At 40.4% G+C, this 21,657-nt stretch overlaps 1 protein-coding gene across 6 annotated transcripts in view; it reads right to left on the bottom strand.

Annotated features, from left to right (window-relative positions):
• Window positions 1–21,657, bottom strand: part of LOC127006075 (seipin-like) — a 148,372-nt gene that overhangs the window by 9,859 nt on the left and 116,856 nt on the right. For all 6 annotated transcript variants that reach the window (XM_050875560.1, XM_050875561.1, XM_050875556.1 and 3 more), the window contains one exon: window positions 5,006–5,078. In XM_050875560.1, the coding sequence (XP_050731517.1) occupies window positions 5,006–5,078 (73 nt within the window). The remainder of the gene's footprint in view (window positions 1–5,005; window positions 5,079–21,657) is intronic.

The raw sequence follows: 21,657 nt of genomic DNA, 5'->3' as shown, positions 1-21,657 counted from the left end.
AGTGCAGGCAGTGGAAATGAGTTATTTGAGGAGTGCATGTGGTGTGAGTAGAATGGATGGAATGAGTAATGAAAATGTGTATGAGCGTTTTGGAATGTGTCACGTGGGTGAAGAGAAGAAGTGTGGAGTGGTGCAAGAAGTGAAGCGACAGACCTTAAAGTGGTTTGGCCACATGGAGCGAATGGAGGAGAGCAGAGCTGGGCACTTCCGATCATCAGTCCGATCGTCCGATCTGATCGGAACAGCAACTGGCGATCGGAATGCAAAGATTGGATCATCTTTGTAAAAGGTAATCGGACTGTGGAGATCAGAACTTCACAAACTAACTTCCGATCTCCGATCACAGAAAAGAAAGTGGTCAACGTTGTCATGGCAACAAATGACTGCAGACTTCTTACAATTATTTTTAGACATGTTGCTAAATAGTTACTTTAATAAGCGTCTTTATTTATAAAATTGAGCGATAATTATTGATCGTTCATTTATTTAATCCTGGTAAGGTATTGTGAACGAGACGCGCAGGCGCAAAGTCGCTTTATTTGCTTGGCGGGACATGTTACACGACGCCATGACAGTGTGGTGTGGGCTGCAGTAGTGGGCTTCTGCCCACTCCAGTAACCGAGTGGCCTGACCCAGTTGTCAGTTATGTATTTTCTGCTGCAGTGCTACCACCCTCTAATGGCGGCAGCGTCAGTTCCTTTTCGGGAAACCAACAAGACCTAAGCTAAAAGGGGGGGCTTTGCTCCACCTCGACCCCCCACCTTCTTAACCGGGGGGAGGGCTTTGCCTTCCTTCAAACTCCCCCCCACCCGCCCGTCAGGCTCTCCTCGCAACAAGAGGAGGAGGAGGAAGGAGGTCTCGTGAGACAGCGCAACATGCCGCCCAGACCATGGCACCAAACTAACGCCCCATACCCCTCCCATCCAAGAACTTGTCTAACCTCTTCTTGAATGTATCTATCGTGTTGGCGCTCACCACATAACTTCTACGTCTGTTCCACTCATCCACCACTGTTGGTAAACCAATTCTTGCCTATGTCTTTGTTGACCCTGAACTTATCCAACTTAAACCCATTGCTACGTGTCCTACCCGGTGTGGTGTCATCTGCCATCCATGTATCCTAAGACATGCGCGGGATTTGTTTACAAACAAAGGGTGGATGAACTGCGACATGGTACCGTGTCTTTGTCGACTGCCTATCGTGATATGTCCCACGTGAGTTTTTTTTTTTCTTTTTAAAAGTAAATGTTGACGTACGTTTTGAAATTGAAAATTGCTTGAAATATGATAGTTTCTTCCTGCACCCTTTGTATGTCAGTAAATGAGGTATGTCGGTCAATGTGATAAATGAGATAACCTGCTCCCCTTGTATGTTGGTATATGTGATAAATGAGACAACCTACACCCCTTGTATGTCGGTAAATATGATAAATGAGATAACCTGCACCCCTTGTATGTCGGTATATGTGATAAATGAGATAACCTACACCCCTTGTATGTCGGTAAATGTGATAAATGAGATAACCTGCACCCCTTGTATGTTGGTATATGTGATAAATGAGATAACCTGCACCCCTTGTATGTCGGTAAATATGATAAATAAGATAACCTGCTCCCCTTGTATGTTGGTATATGTGATAAATGAGATAACCTGCACCCCTTGTATGTTGGTATATGTGATAAATGAGATAAGCTGCACCCCTTGTATGTTGGTATATGTGATAAATGAGATAACCTGCTCCCCTTGTATGTTGGTATATGTGATAAATGAGATAACCTGCTCCCCTTGTATGTTGGTATATGTGATAAATGAGATAACCTGCACCCCTTGTATGTCGGTATATGTGATAAATGAGATAACCTGCTCCCCTTGTATGTTGGTATATGTGATAAATGAGATAACCTGCACCCCTTGTATGTTGGTAAATATGATAAATGAGATAACCTGCACCCCTTGTATGTCGGTAAATGTGATAAATGAGATAACCTACACCCCTTGTATGTCGGTAAATGTGATAAATGAGATAACCTGCACCCCTTGTATGTCGGTATATGTGATAAATGAGATAACCTACACCCCTTGTATGTCGGTAAATGTGATAAATGAGATAACCTGCACCCTTTGCATGCCGGTATATGTGATAAATGAGATAACCTACACCCCTTGTACGTCGGTAAATGTGATAAATGAGATAACGTACACCTCTTGTATGTTGGTAAATGAGATAACCTGCACCCCTTGTATGTCGGTAAATGTGATAAATGAGATAACCTACACCTCTTGTATGTTGGTAAATGAGATAACCTGCACCCCTTGTACGTCGGTAAATGTGATAAATGAGATAACCTACACCTCTTGTATGTTGGTAAATGAGATAACCTGCACCCCTTGTATGTCGGTATATGTGATAAATGAGATAACCTGCACCCCTTGTATGTCGGTAAATGTGATAAATGAGATAACCTGCACCCCTTGTACGTCGGTAAATGTGATAAATGAGATTACCTGCACCTCTTGTATGTTGGTATATGTGATAAATGAGATAACATACACCCCTTGTATATTGGTAAATGTGATAAATGAGATAACCTGCACCCCTTCTATGTCGGTATATGTGATAAATGAGATAACCTACACCCCTTGTATGTTGGTAAATGTGATAAATGAGATAAACCGAACCCCTTGTATGTCGGTAAATGTGATAAATGAGATAACCTACACCCCTTGAATGTTGGTAAATGTGATAAATGAGATAACCCGAACCCCTTGTATATCGGTAAATGTGAGAAATGAGATAACCTACACCCCTTGTATGTTGGTAAATGTGATAAATGAGATAACCCGAACCCCTTGTATGTCAATAAATTTGAGAAATGAGATAACCATCACCCCTTGTATATCGGTAAATGTGAGAAATGAGATACCCTACACCCTTTGAATGTTGGTAAATGTGATAAATGAGGTACCCTACACCCCTTGTACGTCGGTAAATGTGATAAATGAGAAAACCTGCACCCCTTGTATCTCAGTAAATGTGATAAATGAGATACCCTACACCCTTTGAATGTTGGTAAATGTGATAAATGAGGTACCCTACACCCCTTGTATGTTGGTAAATGTGATAAATGAGATACCCTACACCCTTTGAATGTTGGTAAATGTGATAAATGAGGTACCCTACACCCCTTGTATGTCGGTAAATGTGATAAAAGAGGTTTTTTTTTTTTTTTTTTTTTACATCTCAGCCTATAGCGCCGGTAGGCTTTCTTCAGGGGCCTGGTGGTCGGCCCAAGCCCGTCATGGCACAGGCAATTTTTATAGTGGCGCTAGTTATGCTTGGCTCATGCTGCTCCCTGGAACTCATTTTTGATTCGCTTGTGCGGTTTCTTTTAGAATCGGGGATGATAGGTGGTCTTCTGGACAGCCTGTGGGTAGTCTTAAGCCACTTGGCGGTGACTAAAAAATCCCAGGTGGTAGCGTGGGGATTCGAATCGACGTTGTCCATGGCGTGATGAATGCTGGCCCCGCACGCTAATCACTCAGCCACCGCCTACCCTTGTATGTCAGTAAATGTGAAAAATGAGATAACCTAAACCCCTTGTATGTCGGTAAATGTGATAAATGAGGTAAACTGAAACCTTGTATGTCAGTAAATGTGATAAATGAGATAACCGGCACCAAGGCCTTGTATGTCGGTAAATGTGATAAATGAGATAACCTAAACCCCTTGTATGTCGGTAAATGTGATAAATGAGGTAAACTGAAACCTTGTATGTCAGTATATGTGATAAATGAGATAACCTACACTCTCTTCTGATTGATGGTCACGTTTCTTGGATTCTCTCCATTTAATGGTAGGCTATCTGAATTATGGGGTCTATGTCATTCTTGAAATTGGCCATTTTCCCATAAAAGCTGCCATGCAGTCTTGCCGCCATCTTGCCTGGACAACCTACGATATCAACACTGTGTTTGTAAACATCGGGTTCCGCGCATGCACAGCTCAGGATGGGATGTCTTAGGATACGAGGATGGCTGATGACACAACACCAGCTCACTTAAAATCAAAACCTTATTGCTTATGTTCTTCTTGTAACTAATTTATTTACGGACCAATATCTTTTATTCAGAAAGCTATTTAATCAGGAAGGATAGGAGATTAATGATCACTATCACTCGTTTTTTTTATAGAATAGTAAAAAATATTTCCTAGATATCGATGATAAAATATTAAAAAGTTGAAAAATGTTTGTCAAAAACCTAAATCAACTTCAAACAAAAGTTAAAATAGCGAACATAATTCCTTTTTCATTCTTTCATAAAATGATTAAAAAAAGTAGACTTAAATAATTGCCTAAAATAAGAAGTTTAGATAACACGTTTTCTTTACCATGTCCTATATACCAAAAGAAAGAGTAAAAATAAAGATATTTATAAGCAAATAATGAAGTTAGTCCTTATTTGAAATTATTACTTAAAGAACGCCTAAAATAGGTGTTTCTTGTAATTATTATTTTAAAAAAATAATAGTATTTTTTATAAGTTTATAAGTTATAATGGTGATCGGAAAAGCAGTACTTAAAAAATGATCAGATGATCGGAATCGGATCAGTTGCCCAAACTGATCGGATGATCGGGGGTCGGAACAGCAAAAAAGTGATCGGTGCCCACCACTGGAGGAGAGTAAGATGACCAGGAGGGTGTATGCGAGTGAGATAGAGGGAGGGAGTGTTAGAGGATGACCTCCAGTGAAATGCAGAGATAGGGTGCAGGAGCATGTCAGGGAGAGGGGTAAAAGATCCTTGAGAAACTTTGAGCAGGCAAGGAGGGAGTGTCTGGATAGAGAGAGATGGAAACTCTTCTGCCGTGGCCATCCCCTGGTGGGAGCTCCTAGGAGCAGGCGTTAAAGATGAATGAATGAATGAGTGAGAAAGGGTTCTGTCCTGCAGTGGACTAGTAATGAATAATAATGTTGAGGAGGCTGTACAAAATATCACTACTTACCCTTTTCTTTGGAGTTTACCACCTCAAAGTCATCACCATCAGATTTCTCATGGTCAGGAGTCTCTCTTGTTTCCTGATGAGTGACAAAAAATAAGAGAATCAATGACATGTCACCAAGACACATCAACAGATCTGGATTTAACTCGTACAGCGTCGGTCAAATGTATTAAAAAGTTGAAAAATGTTTGTCAAAAACCTAAATCAACTTCAAACAAAAGTTAAAATAGCGAACATAATTCCTTTTTCATACTTTCATAAAATGATTAAAAAAAGTAGACTTAAATAATTGCCTAAAATAAGAAGTTTAGATAACACGTTTTCTTTACCATGTCCTATATACCAAAAGAAAGAGTAAAAATAAAGATATTTATAAGCAAATAATTTTAATACATGCTGCTGTCGGCTGATTTTAGATTCCCTGTTTTTTTGTGTAAACTGTCTTAATGTAACATAAAATGAAGGTAGAACATGAATAAAGTATGCATAGTTTATTATAATATGTATATCTGAATCCTTGACCACTCGTTAGCTTTTGGTGGGGTAAGTCCGTAGAGCTTATTTAGATAAAAATTTACAGGAGGGGATATTTTCTTTGGTAATTTACTGCTGTCTGAGCCTAGTGTTAACTTTATTTTATAATTTCCATGCAATACACCTTTATGTATAATATTATGATCCTGTGACACTTTTATCAAGGTAATATTGGTTATGTAATACATTATCTTCAATTTCTCACATTATTTTACAGTACCCTCTCGAGTTTCGAGCTTGCTTCATTCCGAAGGTATGACGCTAAACTCGAGGATCACGAAACTTGAGGTATTGAAATCCATGTAAAAGCGCTTATTGGTTTCGACCCGTGGGAAATAATGACTTTTTCCGACTTTACTCCCTTGTTATCACAATTTTTTCAACTTTACTCCCTTGTTATCTCAAAATATGTACCTTGTTAATAGGCAGAAAATGGGAAGTAACAGATCGTTTTTAAGCCGCAGTTGAAGGCGGCTGCCTTACAACTGCCTGGCAGTTATGAATACACGCTTCTGATCCATGTGGTGTCGTCTGCTAAAGTAAGGGCAGTCGCTCGCAGTCACCCGTGGGACAGTTGGACAAACCTATATTTTTCTGGTGGTTTTCTGTGTGTTATGAAATAATCTGCTAACTTTCTCTGTTAAAAATCATGAAATCCCTAATATCACGATTGACTTTTCAATGCCTATTGAACGTAAACCGCTGCCGCCGCCGCAAAATAGCTCGCAGAGAGGTTCAACTTGCTTACTGTTTCCATATTTCCCTCAGCACTCACAAAGATCACAAGCAGACAGACTAGAACAAAACCAGGCAAATTAATACTTTTAATGCTGTATATTCCCACGGCGAACATGCATGGTGGACAGGGAGGCGGTGGCTGAACAGATAGCGAGATGACCCCACGTTCAGGAGGACGCGAGTTCAATCCCCGACCTGTGCCACCAAGCTGGGATTTTTCAGCCACCGCCGTAAAACTACCTACATGCTATCCAGAAGACCACCTATCAACCCGGACTCTAGATTCTAGGATTACAGATGAGCTCCGGGAGGGCAGCATGAGCCAATGCAAGATGGCGCTACTATAAACACTTGCCTGCGCCAGAACGGGCTGGGCTGACCATCAGGCCCCACCGGGAAGAAACCTTGGACTGACCATCAGGATCCGTAAATTACTTTCCATGACCCACCTATATGACACATTGTTTGATGACAACACTCACCCACACACTGAGGACACTAATGACATAGCTCTTGAAATCATTAATCATCTCCATGGACACACTGATCTTAACGCTGTTTCAAACTATTTTGATCTTGATGCATACAACAAATTATCTAACCATAACTCAAATAAATTAAATATTGTACATATAAATTCCAGATCCTTCCCAAAGAACATTGACAACATTATAGCCTTCCTTAATACCCTTTCCACTACCCCAGATATCCTGGCAATCACTGAGACCTGGCTAAATACTAATAACAAACACATTTATCAGCTTCCTGGGTATCACTCTTATCACCTCGTCAGGACCAACCGAGCACAAGGTGGAGTCACCATTTTTATTTCAAATAATATACAGTCAGAACAATTACAAGATCTATCACTAACTAATGATAATATTGAAATCAATACTGTTAAGATTACCTCAGACTCACTTTCATTCATACTTTGTGCAATATACAGACCTCACAGTAAACATGAATTTGTGGAAGAATTTACAAACACCTTATGTACATTACTACAAAATAACACTGTAACGAACAAAAAAATAATTCTTATAGGTGATTTAAATATAAATTTGCTGGAACATACTACCCATACCCCAACTAACAATTTTCTTGCAACCCTCCAAACAATGAATTTCTTCCCACACATTTCAAGACCAACACGTTTTCCAGACAGCTTCTATCTAGGTGAACCGTCTCTACTTGATCATATTTTTACAAATTGTTCAACACTTTCTCATCTGGTATAATCCATTACCCAATATCGGACCATCTACCAATTTTCCTTAATGTTAAAGTTCCCTCTAAATCTAAGAATCTGCATAAAATTGAGTTTAGGGTAATAAATCAAACAAATAAACAAGAATTTGCTCAAAAAATCAATATGATCAATTGGAATGCTCTCCTTAATGAGCACGATGTCAATGACAACTGTAAAATTTTCTTAGACAATATTAAAAAAGCTTTTAGTGATTGTTTTCCACTTAAATCTAAATTAATAACTGAAAAAAGATTAAACAATCCCTGGATATCGCAGGCAGTACTAAACTCTATAAGGACAAAAAATTATCTATTTAAGGACTATAAAATTGGTGCTGTCACTGAGGCTCAATACAAACAATACCGTAACATCCTAAATAATACTATAAGACAAGCTAAAAAATCCTACTATATGGCTCAATTCACTAATTTTAAAAATAACACCCGTAAAATATGGCGAACAATCCACCAACTTTCTAATCATGACCATAAGAAGAGTTCCACAAATAACATAATCTATAATGGTAAAAAACTCTCTGAACCTTTACAAATTGCACAAGCTTTTAATGAATTTTACACAAATGTTGCGCCTAAAATAGATCACAGTCTACCACCTTCCACCACAGACCCTCTCAGCTTTCTTCAAGGTGACTTTCCTCATTCAATGACAATTCCTATAATTATCCCCCAAGAAGTAATTACTGTAATTAATTCCCTTAAAACCAAAAAAGTGCAATGTGCATGAAATCCCAGTATCTGTATTAAAACCAGCAAAACCAACTTGCAATACCCTTGTCCATACTCTTTAATAATTCTATCAATAATGGTAAATTTCCTCAACTCCTAAAACATGCAACTGTTGTCCCCATCCATAAGAAAGGTCCCAAAGATGAACTAAGTAATTATAGACCAATATCCTTACTAAATGTTTTTTCTAAGATCTTTGAAAAAGTAATGACAATATTCCTCATAAATTTTCTTGAAACTACAAACTTACTTAATCCAAGTCAGTTTGGTTTTCGTCGTGGTCTAAACACTTTTGATGCCTTGAGAACTTATTCAGAAGAAATCTATAAAACTTTAGATAATAAACAGTCATTATTAAGCATCTTTGTTGACTTCACCAAAGCTTTTGACACAGTCAGACACGATATATTATTACGTAAGTTGTATTACTATGGAATTAGAGGTATTATTCATGACTGGTTTCAGGATTACTTGTCCCACAGAACTCAATCAACCAAATTCCACACTAGTCTATCTGCATCTCTACCTATTCAATACGGTGTTCCACAGGGCAGTGTCTTGGGTCCAATCCTGTTTCTCTTATATATAAATGATATTACTTACATATTTACAAACCTTAAAACAATCCTTTTCGCAGATGACTCAACCTTAAATATTACTGGTGAAAATCCTACTGACATGATACATATAGCAAATACTGACCTACAAACCTTTCATAAATGGTGTCTGAGTAATAGATTAACAGTGAACTTAAACAAAACATTTTATATGCTGTTTACTAATAAGTCACCATCAATGCTTCCGTCCCTATTTTTTTCCCAAGACATTATAAGCAGAACTAATAAACATACATTATTAGGAATAATGTATGATGATACCATGACCTTTAAGCATCACGTAACAAACCAAATCCTTAAATTATCCAGGCTAGTATCTCTGTTATATCAAATTAAAGAATTAATGCCCATTGATGTTTTGAAAATGTTATATAACGCACATGTCTTACCACACTTGTATTACTGTACGCCTATCTGGTGCAACACCTACCCCACACACCTGTTACCTCTGTTTAGACTTCAAAAGAAAATAATAAGAATTATTACAAACAGTGACTACTTTGCCCACACACAACCTCTCTTTAAAGAAACAAATTCCTTAAAACTTTTTGACATAAATAAGCTACAAATTGGTATTTACATGTATAAAAAGATCAAAAGTGAAACCTCCGTGTCTTTACAGTCACAACATACTTATTTCACCCGTACTCATGAAAATTTACGTACACCTGCCCATAATTTAACACTTTTTCAACACTCACTTTCTTATTCAGGACCTAAAACCTGGAATTCTATTCCTAATAATATTAAAGCTCTAAATTCAATACATTCCTTTAAAAAACAATTTAAAAAGCATATTCTTCTCAATTATAATTATTAAGTCCATGTATCATCTGTCAGAGTGTGTCCTCAGCTTAATCAATTATTACCTTATACTATTATTATTGTATTAATACTATTACTACTTACATTATCAGTTACAGTACTACCATATTATTTTTATAAATCAATTACAATTTTTGTACTAATGATATTGTGTTAATATTATCACTTTAATTATTATTTACACTACTATTACTATTTTATAACTATCACAATGTTAATCATTATTATTATTTCTATAACTATTATTATTATTATTATTATTATTATTATTATTATTATTATTATTATTATTATTATTATTATTATTATTATTATTATTATTATTATTATTATTATTATTATTATTATTATTATTATCATTATTATCATTTTACTTTTGTCATATATTATATGTTTGTATGTGTATATGTATGTATATATGTATGTGTATGTGTGTGTATGTATATATGTGTGTGTATGTGTATATATGTGTATGTGTATGTGTATGTATGTGTATATGTATGTATATGTGTATATGTATGTGTATGTATGTATGTATATGTATGTATGTATGTGTATGTGTATATATATGTGTATGTGTGTGTATGTATATGTATATGTATATGTATATATGTGTATATATGTATATGTATATATATGTATATGTATATGTGTGTATATATATATATGTATGTGTATGTATATGTATGTATATGTATGTATGTATGTATATATGTATATATATGTATATGTATGTGTATGTGTGTGTGTATATGTGTGTGTGTGTGTATATGTGTGTATGTGTATGTATGTGTATATATATATATATTTTTCTTTTTCTTTTCTTATTGCACTATTGATTAAGTCCGGCACCTAATTTTCCAGTACTGCCCAAAAAGCATACAGCTTTAAATGGGCTCCCTGCACTAGTAAATTATTGTAAATACATAATTGTATAAAAAGGGATAATAAAATGTTTCAAATGTTTCAAATGTTTCAAATGTTTCAATGTTTCAAATCCGGCGGGAAGAAGCCTACCGGTGCAATAGGCCAAGACGTAAAAAAAAAAGCAGAATGACTAATTTCATCGGGGAGATATTTCTCGCAACACCAGCCAGTGTAGTGGAGCTTCTTCTTCTTCTTTTGACCTGAAATGCTTTGTATCGCTTCTTAGGTCCTCCTTCTCCACACTTTTATATTTCACAACATGCACTTAGTGCCGCTTTCACAGTCATTTTGTTTGTTTTGATCGTTACCAATGGCGGCAATCACAGCTATAATATTTCCATGTGAAACTGGCCGATCGGGAAGTGGCGGCTGTGGGATTAGCCTAGCCCCGCACTTACCACTTACTCTCAACATCTCTCGCTTCGCCTGCAGCTGCCATTACCTCATCGGCCAGTTTCTCATGAAATACTAAGTGTCGATCGCCGCCATTGGTAACGATCAAAACAAAAAAAAGTGACTGTGAAAGCCCCTTAGTTTCTTAACAGTCGCACTTATACACTTCACCCTGAACTTAGGAGTTTTCTGTCCTTTCTTCCCTGATTTTGCTTTTCTATGCCCTTTTGCAGCTTTTCACTATTACTTTTCACCGTCGCTGCCATGCATTACAGGTCAAAGAAGAAGAAAAGGAAAACAACACCAGGAGATCTACAATTTTCAGACTTGAGATTGGACTGTGGTTCCCCAGCACGGGGTGTTCTCTTATCTTGTTAATCAAGTAGTAAGCAAAGCAGCTCAGCCAGTCCATTTTACGAGTCTCTTGGTGGGCCATCTTCCACTGCTCCTCACTCCTCAGCCACTGTCGTCGTCTGTTTGTTTAAATGCAGCCGTTCGGTACCACATTGCCGCTTCGTACTCACAACCGTTTTCCATTCATAAGGACAATCAACAACTCGCTCCTGGTTGGGCATACGGGCAACCGCGGTTGCCCATAGCCCCAATGGTTGGACACCGCCTTTTAAGGTACCATGCATGACTCCGACGGTAGGTAGACGTGACCCGAACACGTCAAAGCAACGCGAAACTCGTGGCGGTAATGGGCGAAAGTTGTGATGGTAAGAATTTAGGACTAAGCGCTAAACTCGAGGATCGCGAAACTCGGATAGCGCGAAACTCGAGAGGGTACTGTATATTTACACTTCTCTTCCACAACTCTTCCGTCTCGTTTTGTGTTAGTTTCCTTTCGTGGCACACCATAATGCTGACACGAGATCAGGAAGGACAATGTGGTGCATAGGCCTAGGAGTTGACAAGGTAAGGTTGTAAATTTAGGGTGCTCTAAATTCAGCACATTCTTTCCCTCACTTTCCAGATATTGTTTGAGTTTTCTATGTATAATATGAAAATATATAGGCCATACTCATTATTACTATGCACATATATATCATCTTATTGGATTTATCTACATTGTGAATATTCTACAACTCACAAAATAGCTGGTGATGAGAGAAACAGTACTAAAATTTGACATATCTGGGCAGCCAAATCATTACCCAAAACGTGAAAATAATTTGTCGCCAGCACTTACCCAAGCACTCAGCAGTGTTACAAGGCTACCGGAGAGTGTGTGGGTGGCTCCCAGTCAAACCCATTACAGCAGAAATATATGGTGTACAGCAGGACATTTGACTTGACACAAATTCTATATAATGGGGTTCCCTATAGGCCCCGACCACTGTGTACAATTGTCCTGTCTTGTGGCGATGTGTGAAAACCACTCCGCCCACCGAGGCCCATTTGTTAGAGAGCGGTTGATATAGTTACTATCGTGCCGTTAAATTAACGCCGTTGACATTTGAAACATTTTATTATACTTGCGATTTGTTTAAACATTGTTTATTATAACATAGATTACTTGTGCAAGTAGCCCATAGGAAGCTATAGCTTTTGGGGCAACAATAAGTTTGTATTTTTAAGTTTTATTTTGGACATGTATAGTCTAGTAAATTTCTGACCCAAGTAATAATAGTAGCAATATTCAAAATAGTAATCTAACAATACTACTATTACTAGTAAAATGACAATAATGATAATAATAAAATAATAATAATAATGATAATACTGATAATAATAATAATAATAATAATAATAATAATAATAATAATAATAATAATAATAATAATAATAATAATAATAATAATAATAATAATAATAATAATAATAATAATAATAATAATAATACAGATAATAATGATAGTATATCACCTCCATTAATATTCTTCTCTCCCCGCAGTGTTTGAAATGTAGGAAGCAAGGACATTATACTAAAGTGTGCCGCTCGGTGAAACAGGCAAGCAGCTCTTCTAGCCCAAAACATTCTGCTGTGATGCTAGCTTCTATAGTAGGGGCCTCTCCTAGGTGTCTTGAAAAATCTGTAAGGCCTCTAAAGCTAAATCGCTGTCCTGTCAGTGCCCCTATTGATACTGTGAGTTCTGAAAGCTTTGTGTGTCGTAATGTAGTGGACCAAAACAAACTAATTATGTCTCCAGAGCATGGAAATGTTTCTATGGCTGATGAATCACTTTCCTCGAACATCTTAGGTCAGTGCTCTGTGGACTTAAGAGTTGCAGGGAGAGACTTATCAAGGTGTTGAACTCAAGGTGTTACAAAGCTTATGTAGTGATGTGATACTAGGACATGACTTTCTAAGAAAACATTCTGCTCTGGAAGTGGATTTTGGAGGAGAAAGGCCTCCCCTGAAGAAGTTCACTAGCTGTTGTTAACCCATGGGATTTGATATGGGAAAGCTGAAAAGTGGCCGAGAAACGACAAAATTACACTGCATTTTGAGACTAAGAAAAGAGCATGGAACATACATCAGAGTACTCCTCTCATAACCATAAAGCTGTTAAAAATATTTACTTTTACTTGAACTCCATTGTTTTTGGGTGGTGTTTCTTACAAAATAAACAGTCTCATGACGCGTGGCATCTAGCCGAGAGTCGCTTGTTGTCTACTATAGAGAATTTGACAAGTGATTACTGTATGGATAGCTAATTCAGTCTGCCATGACCTTACAGCACCACCTATGACAAAAAAGCCCACCTCAAGATCACACCCACCATAATGACCTAGGGCATTCATGGTGGGTTGCGATATGCCACCACTGCCTACAATTAGCTCAAATTAGGTGCTTTATGGCGAGCCATTTTTAGGGTCCACAGCCACGACTCGTGAAAGCCCTAAAAAGGGTCTGCCGACGTTCTCGGGTTAAGGTGTCACTTCTTTTCCTTTTCAAGAACCTGATGCCAGAGTGCAAACCAGTCGCTAACAAGTCAAAACTATATTCCTTGAGTGACAAGAAGTCCATTGAAGCTGAGACTGAGTGTATGATGTCAGAAGGAATAATAAGGTCTAGTAATTCTCCTTGGAGGGCTCAAGTATTAGTGACGTCAGGAGAGAGTCAGAAAAGGAGGATGGTTATAGACTATTCTCGAACTATAAACCGATTCACTGAGCTTGATGCTTATCCCTTGCCAAATATTGACGAGATGGTGAACAACATTGCATGGTACAAGGTGTTTAGTACCTTGGATCTGAAGAGTGAATACCATCAGGTTGCCATAAGAGAAGAATAGAGACCATACACTGCATTTGAAGCTGGGGGCAAACTTTATGAGTTCAATCGCATTCCATATGGAGTGAAAAATGGAGTAGCAGCTTTTCAACAAGTACTTGACGAAATCCTTAACCCTTTCCTTGCGCGCAGTGTGGACGCGACTATCCCCTCAGGTGCAGTCGGGCAGCCCAATTGGGGGTCTCTTTTAACCTTTGTATCTCAAAAACTATTCATCACAGCTAAAAACCAAAAACACCATTGGAAAGAGGAGGTCCAGATCTATAGGAGTCGGTTATGTATGCCTCTCTTGCGAACGTACATGCATGTTCAGGGAGTGTTGAATGTTAACACTTACGTCGGTGCGTGCGTGATGATCAGCCATATTGAGGGAACTGCGGACATTTTTTCTTCAGATTCTGGCAAGGGAGCATTGCCAACTGCAATATTTACAACTATTTGGTCAAAGAATCAGTCGGTGATAGGTGAAGCTATGCAAAAATGCCGCTATATTGGGTAAGAACATCCACCAGTTACTCGTCCGTAGATTTGCCACGCTGGGCTGATATGATTTTCCACCAAATTTAGTGAAGAATCTACTCAATTGGCAATCCTGTGTTGTGAGAATTAGTGTTGGAACACTCTCATACGCAGGAGATTTGAGTGCAGGTGGAGGTCGCAGCGGGCGTTTAGCGCCACCAGCAAATACGCCTAACGCCTGCTGCAACCATTTAGCAATGAAAGGGTTAAGAAAGAAAAAGTAAGTGGTACATTTGCTTATGTGGACAATGTAACTGTGTGTGATGAGACAGCTAGAAGAGGAGCATGACCAGAATTTAAGGAGGTTCTTGAGGGTGGCTGAGGAGTACAACCTGACTCTAAATCACAGCAAGTGTGACTTCAAAGTCAGAACCATTAATTTACTGGGGTATTCAGAAACAGACGAAGAGATCAAACCCAACCCAGAACGCTTGCAGCCACTGTGGAATCTTTCACCCCCGAAGGATGCAGCTTCTCTTCGCAAGACAATGGGGTTACTTGCACATTAGTCAAGATGGATACCTAATTTTTCAGAGAAAATCTGCCCTCTCTCACAAGGTAAGGGTTTTCCTTTATCTAGTGAAGCATTACAAGCTTTTGGGAATTTGAAGAAAGACATTGCTAGTGCTGTGGTAATGGCCATAGATCCCTCATCTCCTTTCACGGTGGAAACGGATGCCTCAGATCATGCGATAGTAGCTACTCTAACTCAGAATAGTCGCCCTGTGGCTTTCTTCTCCCGCATTCTCACTCGCAGCGAACAAGGACATTCTTCGGTGGAAAAAGAAGCCTTGAGGAAGTGGAGACATTACTTAATTGGACACCATTTCAAGCTCACTACTGACCAGCACAGTGTAAAGTTTATGTTTGATTCTAAATCAAACAGTAAAATAAAGAATGACAAAATAGCAAGGTGGCGTGTTGAACTCTCATGTTTTCACTGTGATATTGTGTACTGTCCAGGAAACGAAAACATACCAGCTGATCCTCTCTCCCGCATCTGTGGTGCCACTACTACTGACAAACTCAGAGAACTTCATGAAATCCTATGTCACCCCGGGATATCTCGTATGATGCATTTTGTCCAAGGATGGAATCTACCTTGCTCGGTAGATGTGAAGAAAATTACCACCTCTTGCCAAGTGTGTTTGGAGCTCAAACCACGGTTCTTCAAATAATCTGGACAGCTGATCAAAGCAACTCAGCCATTCACAAGGCTGAACTTAGACTTCAAAGGCCCACTACCATCTCAATCTAGAAACATACTCAAAGTTGTGGATGAATTTTCAAGGTTCCCCTTTGCTTTCCCTTGTACTGATATGACTACTAGAACTGTTATCAGATGTCTAGTGCAACTGTTTGCCTTGTTTGGTATGCCAGCATACATCCACACTGACAGAGGTACATCTTTCATGTCTGAAGAGCTTAAGGATTTTCTGATGAAGAAAGGTGTAGCTACCAGTCGTATTACACCTTATAACCTTAAGGGTAAAGGGAACTTTACATTTCTGCCCGAAATCGTGCCAAATCTATTCTCCGACTAACCAAAAATTCTTTCATTAATAGAAAATGTCAAAACCTTGCTTTCTCTAACTCTTCCCGTGACTTCTGGCATCTAGCCAAAAACATCTCCTCCAACTTCACTTCTTCATCTTTCCCTCCACTCCTCAGTCCTGACGGCAACACTGCCGTCTCATCTATCTCTAAGGCTGAACTCTTCTCTCAAACTTTTTCTAAAAACTCCACTCTGGACGATTCTGGGCATATTCCTCCTACTCATCCCCCCTCTGACTCCTTTATGCCTGTTATAAAGATTCTTCAAAATGATGTTTTCTATGCCCTCTCTGGCCTCAATCCTCAGAAGGCTTATGGACCTGATGGAGTGCCTCCTATTGTCCTTAAAAACTGTGCCTCCGTGCTGTCACCCTGCCTGGTCAAACTCTTTCGCCTCTGCCTGTCAACATCTACCTTTCCTTCTTGCTGGAAGTATGCCTTCACACAGCCTGTACCTAAGAAGGGTGACCGCTCCAATCCCTCAAACTACCGTCCTATTGCTTTACTTTCTTGTCTATCTAAAGCTTTTGAATCAATCCTTAACCGAAAGATTCATAAGAATCCATCCACTTCTGACCTCCCATCTGATCACCAGTCTGGGTTCCATGAGGGGCGTTCGACTGGTGATCTTCTTGCTTTCCTAACTGACTCTTGGTCATCCTTTCTTAGCCGTTTCGGTGAAACTTTTGCTATTGAGCTGGACATATCAAAAGCTTTTGATAGGGTCTGGCACAAATCTTTGCTTTCTAAACTACCCTCCTACGGTTTCTATCCTTCTCTCTGTACCTTTATCTCCAGTTTCCTTTCTGACCGTTCTATTTCTGCCGTGGTAGACGGTCACTGTTCTTCCTAAATCTATTAACAGTGGTGTCCCACAGGGTTCTGTCCTATCTCCCACTCTTTTCTGTTGTTCATTGATGATCTTCTTTCCAAAACGAACTGTCCTATCCATTCCTGCGCCGATGATTCCACTCTGCATTATTCAACTTCTTTTAATAGAAGACCCACCCTTCAGGAACTTAACGACTCAAGGCTGGAGGCTGCAGAGCAGCCTCAGACCTTACTATTATTTCCGATTGGGGCAAGAAGAACCTGGTGTCCTTCAACGCCTCAAAAACACAGTTTCTCCACCTATCCACTCGACACAATCTTCCAAACAACTATCCCCTATTCTTTGACAACACCCAGCTATCACCTTCCTCAACACTAAACATCCTCGGTCTATCCTTAACTCAAAATCTCAACTGGAAACTTCATATCTCATCTCTTACTAAATCAGCTTCCTCGAGGCTGGGCGTTCTGTACCGTCTCCGCCAGTTCTTCTCCCCTGCACAGTTGCTGTCCATATACAGGGGCCTTGTCCGCCCTCGTATGGAGTATGCATCTCATGTGTGGGGGGGCTCCACTCACACAGCTCTTCTGGACAGAGTGGAGGCAAAGGCTCTTCGTCTCATCAGCTCTCCTCCTCATACTGATAGTCTTCTACCTCTTAAATTCCGCCTTCTATGTTGCCTCTCTTTCTATCTTCTATCGATATTTCCACGCTGACTGCTCCTCTGAACTTGCTAACTGCATGCCTCCCCCCCTCCCGCCGCCCCGCTGCACTCGACTTTCTACTCATGCTCATCCCTATACTGTCCAAACCCCTTATGCAAGAGTTAACCAGCATCTTCACTCTTTCATCCCTCACGCTGGTAAACTCTGGAACAATCTTCCTTCATCTGTATTTCCTCCTGCCTACGACTTGAACTCTTTCAAGAGGAGGGTATCAGGACACCTCTCCTCCCGAAACTGACTTATCTTTCGGCCACCTCTTTGGATTCTTTTTAGGAGCAGCGAGTAGCGGGCTTTTTTTTTATTAATGTTTACTTTTTTGTGCCCTTGAGCTGTCTCCTTTGCTGTAAAAAAAAAAAAAAAAAAAAAAAAAAATTGGGGGAATGGCCAAGCTGAAAAATACAATGGAATTATATGGAAGACTCTAACATTAGCCCTCACAACAAGAAACTTTGCCGTGTCTCAGTGGGAAACTGTTCTCCCAGGTGTGCTCCATTCTATCCGCTCTTTGTTGTGCATTTCCACGAACTCTACTCCTCTTGAACGCATTTTCCTGCATAGTAGAAGGTCTACCACTGGCCAAACGTTGCCTACTTGGCTCATCCAAGGAGGGCCTGCTCTCCTGAAATGCCATGTAAGACACAGCAAGAATGACCCCTAGGTAGATGAGGTTGAAATTGTAGAGGCGAACCCTGAGTATGCTCCTGTGAAGCTTTCAGATGGTAGGGTGACTACGGTTTCATTAAGACATCTTGCTCCTATGGCTAATGACAACCGATGCTAGTCCTCCTGTACCTCAGTCTCAGGTCTCTGAGGAAGTGTCGGATGCAAATGTTCCCCTGGAGATTGCATGCGGAATCTCCCATGTGGACACTACTCCTCAGAATGATACCACTCAGGAATCACATACAGTGCCTCACCAGACAGCCTCACCTCCTCCACTTCGAAAGTCTGAGAGAGCAAGGCAACCTCTAAAGTACCTTCAGGATTACTCCATGTGAACTTAACTAAGAGGAGAAGAATGTGGTGAAATAACTAGTCCCTTTATATTAGCAGTCCTTATAAACCGTGTTTACTTTTGGGGTCCCTTCCTTGCGTGTCCCGCAGAACAGCTGAGGACTCACCAGCTGAGGGTACATTGCTTGTGTCTCCTTATATATGTTGTCTGTTGTCGTCTGTTTGTTTGTTACTTGTTTAGTGTATGTTTCTTGCTTATCCTGTCAATCCATAAGACGTGTGATGTACGCACCTTCTTAGTTAGTACATAGTGTTTATTTATATTTGTGTCCGTGTCCAACTACAGTACCCTCTCGAGTTTCGAACTAGCTTCATTCCAAAGGTATAGCGATAAACTCGAGGATCGCGAAACTCGAGGTATTGAAAACACTGAAAAAGCGCTTATCTGTCCCCCCCCCCCTTTTTACATGTGGGCTATGGCACCGGTAGACTATCCATCTGGGCCTGATGGTCGGCCCCAAGCCCGTCATGGCGCAGGGAACTGTTTATAGTGGCACTATTATAATTGGCTCATGCTGCCCCCGGAGCTCACTTTTTTTCCTCCTTTACTCGTTATCTTAAAATACGTACCTTGGAAAAAGGAAGAAACAGGAAGAGAGAATGGGTCGTTTTATAGCCACAGATGAAGCCTTATGATTGGCTGAGCTCTGAAAACATGCTTGTGATTCGCTGGGAGTCCGATGACATCATCGCCAGCGCTCACCCGGTCAGCAGCCTTGCTGCCTTGAGGCAGTGTCACACTGGCCATTTTCCTCTAACTGTTGTGGCTACTGGCAACGCCCGTGCACCCATCCGGGAGCGAGTTGTCCGTAACCTGGTGTCACACCGGGCCTTTTTCTTCCCACCGCTTTGGCGGCAGCTTGGGCAACTGGCAAATCCAACTTTTCCTGGTGTGCTTCACACACGGCCAAGGTTGGTTGCCTGTATCCACATCCACAACGTAAACAAAGCACTTGCCCTGTATCGACATGGCGTCATCTGCTAAAGTAAGGGCTGTCGCGGCTTGTGCTGCCATTACTCAAGTTATGGACTTGTTGCATCAGTTAAATGGAAGGAAGAAGCTGTTGTGGGTGTGGCATGTCTGTGGTTCTTCCGTGCCAGTTCTCATTGTCACCATTGCGCATGAGCGGCCAACCCACGCACCTAGTAGACTCCGACCACATAAACACGTGGATTGAGTAACAACAAAGACACACACACACACACGCACACACACACCAGACCCATCATGAACTATGGCAGATGTTTCTCACAAACAAAAATGGCTTCGCCATTTCCTAGAGTGTGTTAGAACTTATTTGGTGAGTGGTTCACACAAACCAAACATACCCAATGGCAAGAAGAGAGCAGTGTTAAAGACGACTGCTGTCTTCTTGCCAAGAGCCAGGTTTGGTTCATGTGAGCCACTCACCAAATACGTTCTAACACACTCAAGAAATGGTGAAGTCGTTTCTGTTTGTCAGAAACATCTGCAATGGTTCCTAATGAGTCTGGTGTGTGCATGTGTGCATGTGTGTGTGTGTGTGTGTGTGTGTGTGTTTGTTGTTATTTGATCCTTGTGTTGATGTGGTTGAGTCAAGATGGGTGGGATGGCCGCGCACGCGCAGTGGTGACAATGAGAACTGGCATGGAGGAACCACAGGCATGCAACACCCACAACTGTTTCTTCCTTCCATTTAACTGCAGCAACAAGTCCATAACTTGGGTAATGGCAGCACAAGCCGCAACACCCCTTACTTTAGCAGACGACACCATGTTGAAACAGGGCAAGTGCTTTGTTTACGTTGTGGATGTGGATATGGGTAAGTGACCGTGGCCGTGTGTGACGCACACCAGGAAGAGTTGGAGTTGCCGGTTGCCCTAGGTGGCGCCAACGCGGTGGGAAGAAAAATGCACTGTGACACCAGCTTACGGATAACCGTGAACTCGCTCCCAGTTGGGCGCATGGGCGTTGCCCGTAGCCCCAACGGTTGGACGAAAACAGCCATTGTGACACCGCCTTAAGGCAGTGAAGCCGCTGATAGGGTGAGCGTCGGCGATGACGTCATCGGACTCCCAGTAAATCACAAGCGTGTTTTCAGAACTGTCAGCCAATCGTAAGGCAGCCGCCTTCAATGCGGCTTCAAAACAACCCGTTCTCTCTCTCTCTCTCTCTCTCTCTTGCCATAGCCACAATGTTTGGAGGAAAATGTCCAGTGTGATACTACCTTTAAAGGTAGCGTGCGTGACGCCGATGATAAGTAAACGTGACCCGTATGTGTCAAAGCAGCGCGAAACTCGGAGTGATAATGCACGAAAGTCGGGATGGTAAGAATTTAGGACTAACCGTGAAACTCGTGGATCGCGAAACTCGGATAGCGTGAAATTCGAGAGGGTACTGTATGTGTTTTTTTTTTGTTGTTGCAGTGTACAACTGCAGTGGAATTGATTGAATAATAAAACCATAGTACTGTGTACACAGTCATCCCTCAAATAGTACGGTTTCGGTTTTATACAGATTGTCATGGAAGAATTTTTTTAGGATTTTTAAATTTCCCGCTTGTCGCACCAAGTAGCCATGGCGTGACTGGCAACACTGTTCTACCAGAACACTTGCTGAAAGTACCCCAAAGCGTTCGAGAAAGGTGTTCACCTTACAGAAGAATTCAGAATTAGGAGAAGTTATGTTTTGGGATGAGTTACACTGCGGTAGGGAGAGCATACCACGTGAATGAGAGCAGTGTTCGCTGTATCTATCA

Source organism: Eriocheir sinensis, chromosome 32 (genome assembly GCF_024679095.1).
Source record: "Eriocheir sinensis breed Jianghai 21 chromosome 32, ASM2467909v1, whole genome shotgun sequence".
NCBI classification, from domain to species: domain Eukaryota; kingdom Metazoa; phylum Arthropoda; class Malacostraca; order Decapoda; family Varunidae; genus Eriocheir; species Eriocheir sinensis.
The sequence above is the reverse complement of the archived record's forward strand: the minus strand, read 5'-3'. Positions and strand labels throughout refer to the sequence as shown.